General features: G+C 41.8%; 1 protein-coding gene across 5 annotated transcripts in view; it reads right to left on the reverse strand.

Annotated features, from left to right (window-relative positions):
- Positions 1-852: 852 nt before the first annotated feature.
- The window catches only part of arhgap27l (Rho GTPase activating protein 27, like), a 37,591-nt gene continuing 33,443 nt past the window's right edge, over positions 853-5,000 (reverse strand). For all 5 annotated transcript variants that reach the window (XM_060857176.1, XM_060857177.1, XM_060857179.1 and 2 more), the window contains 4 exons: positions 4,649-4,726; positions 4,383-4,517; positions 3,794-3,899; positions 853-2,465 (listed from right to left, as the gene is read on the reverse strand). In XM_060857176.1, the coding sequence (XP_060713159.1) occupies positions 2,288-2,465; positions 3,794-3,899; positions 4,383-4,517; positions 4,649-4,726 (497 nt within the window). In that variant the 3' untranslated portion in view covers positions 853-2,287. The remainder of the gene's footprint in view (positions 2,466-3,793; positions 3,900-4,382; positions 4,518-4,648; positions 4,727-5,000) is intronic.

The following is a 5,000-nucleotide window of genomic DNA, read 5'->3' on the forward strand; positions in this document are numbered from 1 at the left end:
ACCCCCAGTGTCACCCACATGAGGATGAGGTTCCCCTTTGAGTCTGGTTCCTCTCAAGGTTCCTTCCTTTACCATCTAAGGGAGTTTTTCCTCCCCACAGTCACCTGAGTCACCTCAGACTTGCTCATTGGAGATAAATACATATAAATTTAAATATATCTAATATTAATCTTGCTATTTTTATGTTCTATTAATCTTTATATTATTCTTTATAATAACCTTATGTTCTATGTTTATGTTCTGTAAAGCTGCTCTGAGACAATGTGAGTTGTAAAAAGTACTATACAAATAAACTTGAATTGAATTGAAAGCTTGTTCCTTAGCAACAGACACCCAATCAGAAACTGAACAGGGCTTCAGCCTCATTTAAGCAGCAGCTACAACGTCTGAGGGAAATAAACACTCTGAATAAACAGAGAAGTTAGTAAAGTGTGTTCAGGACAAACTGGATGGTCAGGATTAAGAGTTAACCCTGGGTAAAGTCTGAGCAGTGTGAAACCTCCAACTACACAATCCCAGGATTCTGTTTGCTTATTTTTTGTTATTATTTATCTTTATTTATTAAGCACGGTGGCTTAGTGGTTAGCACGTTCGCCTCACACCTCCAGGGTTGGGGGTTCGATTCCCGCCTCCGCCTTGTGTGTGTGGAGTTTGCATGTTCTCCCCGTGCCTCGGGGGTTTCCTCCGGGTACTCTGGTTTCCTCCCCCAGTCCAAAGACATGCATGGTAGGTTGATTGCGCTAGAAAATGAATGAATGAGAGAGTGAAATAAAAGCATGAAAAGCCCTTGTGCTGCTTTATTTCCCTTCCTGGTTATATTAGAGATGTAAACACTGCAGTAAACACGTACAATTCTTGACTTAAAAGAATATTTATTTGGTGAAACATCTGAATATTGTGTATTTACACAGCGTTTTTTTTTAATAGTATATGAAATGTGTTCACTTTGATATTAAACCTCTTTCCATATAAACATCAATCTATGTACAGATCTGGAGATAAAATATAGCTATAAACTATAGATGCTCTATTTAACATTAAACATGTGTATCATCACACACACACACACACACACACACACACACACACACACACACAAACTCTTTCATATCCAATCAGAGGATAAGTCTGTCATGGAAGGAAGAAGATCTGATTTTGCTGGGTTTTTTTTTATTTGTTCATCAGTTTTGAGAGACGTATCTTGTGTAAAAGCGAGACCGTGGCTCTGTGACCATTCTGAGATTAGACCTCACAACCTTCAGAACCTTTTTGAGGTTTAAAATCAATCTGGGTTATTAGATGGTTTAACAGGAAAAAGCAAACTTGGCATTTAAACAGAAATTCTGGCACCCAAACGGAGGCCTGGATTATACTTGTGCGATATCATGATTGTTTCTTTTAATCCCTATTCTGATTAAATTACAGTTCCAGACCTGCTCACTTTCACACCCTTTCTGTCCCATAAAACTGGATGAACTGACCCCACCTTGAAGCTCCGCCCCCTTCCGCAAACCTCATGTGCACTCGACTGGACTCTCTTTTTCTCCACATCAATAGAAAATAATTTAATTTGAATAAAGTACAATAAAATCCATCTGTGTGTGTGTTCATCTTATCCTATACTACACACACGTTTCTAGTCATCAGCTGATCAGATACCAAAGATACCAACGCTAACGTTGATGACGATAGCGTAATGAAATCGGCTGCTTCTTGTTGTTTTGTTGTTGTAGATATCTTTATCAACTCTGACAGCAGGCCAGAGAAAACCTCAACCATACAGTATGTACAAAATCTCAAGATATTTCTATATAAACTTTGTTGTTTTTTTCAGATAAACAGTGTGTTATCCAACAGAACTGCCTACAAACCCCACTTCCAGCTGAGCTTCCTGATTCATCTGCTGCAAACTTTCATTTTCTTTTCTTTCTCTTTTCAGTTTATTTAAATCTATACAGTGCTTAAATGACGAATCCAGGTGGAGGTCTTTTTTCAGACTGTGGATCTGAACTAGCTCCTGAAGTCCGTGTTTTAAAAAACCATGATAATACAGACGCACATACAGATGCTAATCCAGACGCTAATCTAGACGCTAATCCAGACGCTAATCCGGTCAAACAAAGCGTTTGATCTCTTTATTCTGATTCGTCAGGAAATCCTCATGTAGATTTACTGAGCTATAACATGAGGGTGAGCGTTATCCTAAATAAAGCAGAAAGTCTTTAAGAATCCAGTGAAAGCTCAGTCAAGCCTCACTCAAGCAGATTTATTGCTCAGGCTGAATGACTCATCTGGGAGAGAAAATCTCATCGAACTTCCTGAGAATGAGCTCCACGATCTGGTTCTGGAAGACCATATGGACTGCCATGTTCCCGGATTCTTCCTCGGGCCGGAGCAGAGTTGGACCGAAGACTATGGCCATGCTCTGGAAGGACATCCGGTTGGAGTCTGAGTGATCAACCACCCTGAGGGACAGGAACAAGAGGTTCAGTCCAACATCTTTAATGAGAACATGTGAGAACATGTGTGTGTGTGTGTGTGTGTGTGTGTGTGTGTGTGTGTGGCAGAATCACACTCTTCTGATTCAGTTTGATAATGTTCTTACAGAGTAAACAACCGCTGATGGTTATATGTTTCATTTTACCAAATAAGACGAGTCCAAAGCATTTATCAGTTTGTGATTAAATACAGGGGGTCACGGTAGCTTAGTGGTTAGCACGTTCGCCTCACACCTACAGGGTTGGGGGTTCGATTCCCGCCTCCGCCTTGTGTGTGTGGAGTTTGCATGTTCTCTCCGTGCCTCGGGGGTTTCCTCCGGGTACTCCGGTTTCCTCCCCTGGTCCAAAGACATGCATGGTAGGTTGATTGGCATCTCTGGAAAATTGTCCGTAGTGTGTGATTGTGTGTGTGTGCCCTGTGTGTGTGTACATCCAGGGTGTATCCTGCCTTGATGCCCGATGACGCCTGAGATAGGCACAGGCTCCCCGTGACCCGAGGTAGTTCGGATAAGCGGTAGAAGATGAATGAATGAATGAATGAATGATTAAATGCAAAACATCTAAATACAGCCACAATAAGCAGCCAGAGTGTCTTTCATTGTACAAGGTGGAATCTGTCTGTAAATTAGAAAGAGATGAAAGAGTGATAAAAGTGACAGAGAGGGGAAGGGATGTGGTAGCCTACTGGTAAAGGTGTTGGACTACTGACCGGAAGGTCATGAGTTTAAACCCCAGGTCCACCAAGCTGCCACTGCTGGACCCCTGAGCAAGGCCCTTAACCCTCAATTGCTCAGTTGTATAAAATGAAATAAATTGTAAGTCTGGATAAGTGTGTCTGCTAAATACTGTAAATGTAAACGAGAGAGATATTAGAGAGATAAAAGAAATATCAAAGAGATAAAAGAGAGATGAAACAGATAGAGGTAGGTATGAGAGAAATCAGAGAGTGATAGAGAGAGATGAGAGAAATCAGTGAAAGAAAGAAAAGAAAGAACAATTCTCTCAGCAGAAGATGAGGAGGATGAGGATGATGAAGAAAACATCTTCTCGTTTACAATTCATGTACAAAAGAGTGTCTTTAAATAGCTTTGAGTTCACACCAGAGAACTCCAGCCAGTCCACATAGTTTTCTATTCTTGTTGTAGCAGAACCACAAACACACCCAGACCTGCTCATCTGCCTCATGACTAAACCTCAGAGCTGCTCACATAGCAGAAAGACCAGCGTGAGCATCTCAGCTAAAAGTCCCTCCCCTTACCAGCATGGCTGTGGCGTTAGAGCTGGAAGGATCTCACCTGCACAGGTGTCTGAAGAGCACTTCCATGGTGTTGTGGTTGGGTAACGGCAACGTTCGCACCAAGTCTCGTATATACGACACCCTCTGATTCTGATCGCCGATTTCTACAAACACACATGAACACAAACAAGTACACAACTACAATATATACACAAATACATGCACACGTATGCAAACAACATGCAAAGCGGCATCACAGGGACGTGTAATTAAATCCTGTGACATGTTTAATACAGTTTAGAGTTCAGACAGTAAATTCTGAGGTGACTCAAATGCTAATACTAAGGCTAGCATTACTGCTAATGCTAACACCGAAGACCCCTGGATCTAGCGGCAGTTTCTCATTACATGTTGATTACGTTAATCCTCTCTGCCAGATGAGTCCCTGTGAACGTCTCAGTTACTATAGCAGCGCTAATGCATTAGCATTGAGTTGTTGACAATTAAGCAACACCTGACAACCAATCAGAATCCAGACTTCTAGACAAGTATTAAAATGTAATAGATCACTAGTTGTTCTGTTAATTGGTTTCCAGTAAGGAATGTGATCACTTTAGCGTGTACGAGTGCAGGTGTAGGTCACTCACGGATGGCGGCGATGAACTTTTCGAAGAAGCTGTAGGGGAACAGCGGCTCAGGAAGCTCCCTGAAGAAGAGCTTCAGTGCTCCAGCGATGACATGAATCTCCTCCCACTGACCATCTTCCAGATCCAGCTCCTCCTCTAGAACACGCACAGAACCGGAGCGAGGTGTTTAAGATTGGATGAAAGACATCGCAGATTTAAATACGATACGTGTGTCGTGTGTGTCATCAGGGAATATTGGAGACTAGGGCATGTGAGTGCTGAAGTACCGTGATCAGCTTTGTGCCGGAGTCTCTGGATGACCGCCAGGTTCCCGCTCACTCTGTAGATCCCGTCGATGTTTAATCCTGAGCATTAGAGGAGACATAAAGGTTTTGAATGTTTATGTGAGACCCATAACAAGGAGTTGGTAGTATAGAAGCCATAACATTAGAACAAAAGGTTACTATAGAAACAAAAAGGTAAGAGTGAGCTGTTACTCTAGAAACGCTAAAGAAAGAGTGAGCTGTTGCTATAGAAATGCTAAGGTAAGGGTGAGCTGTTACTATAGAAACGCTAAGGTAAGAGTGAGCTGTTACTATAGAAGTAATAAGGTAAGAGTGAGCTGTTACTATAGAAACG

This window comes from Tachysurus vachellii, chromosome 21, assembly GCF_030014155.1.
Source record: "Tachysurus vachellii isolate PV-2020 chromosome 21, HZAU_Pvac_v1, whole genome shotgun sequence".
In the NCBI taxonomy this organism is placed as follows: Eukaryota; Metazoa; Chordata; class Actinopteri; order Siluriformes; family Bagridae; genus Tachysurus; species Tachysurus vachellii.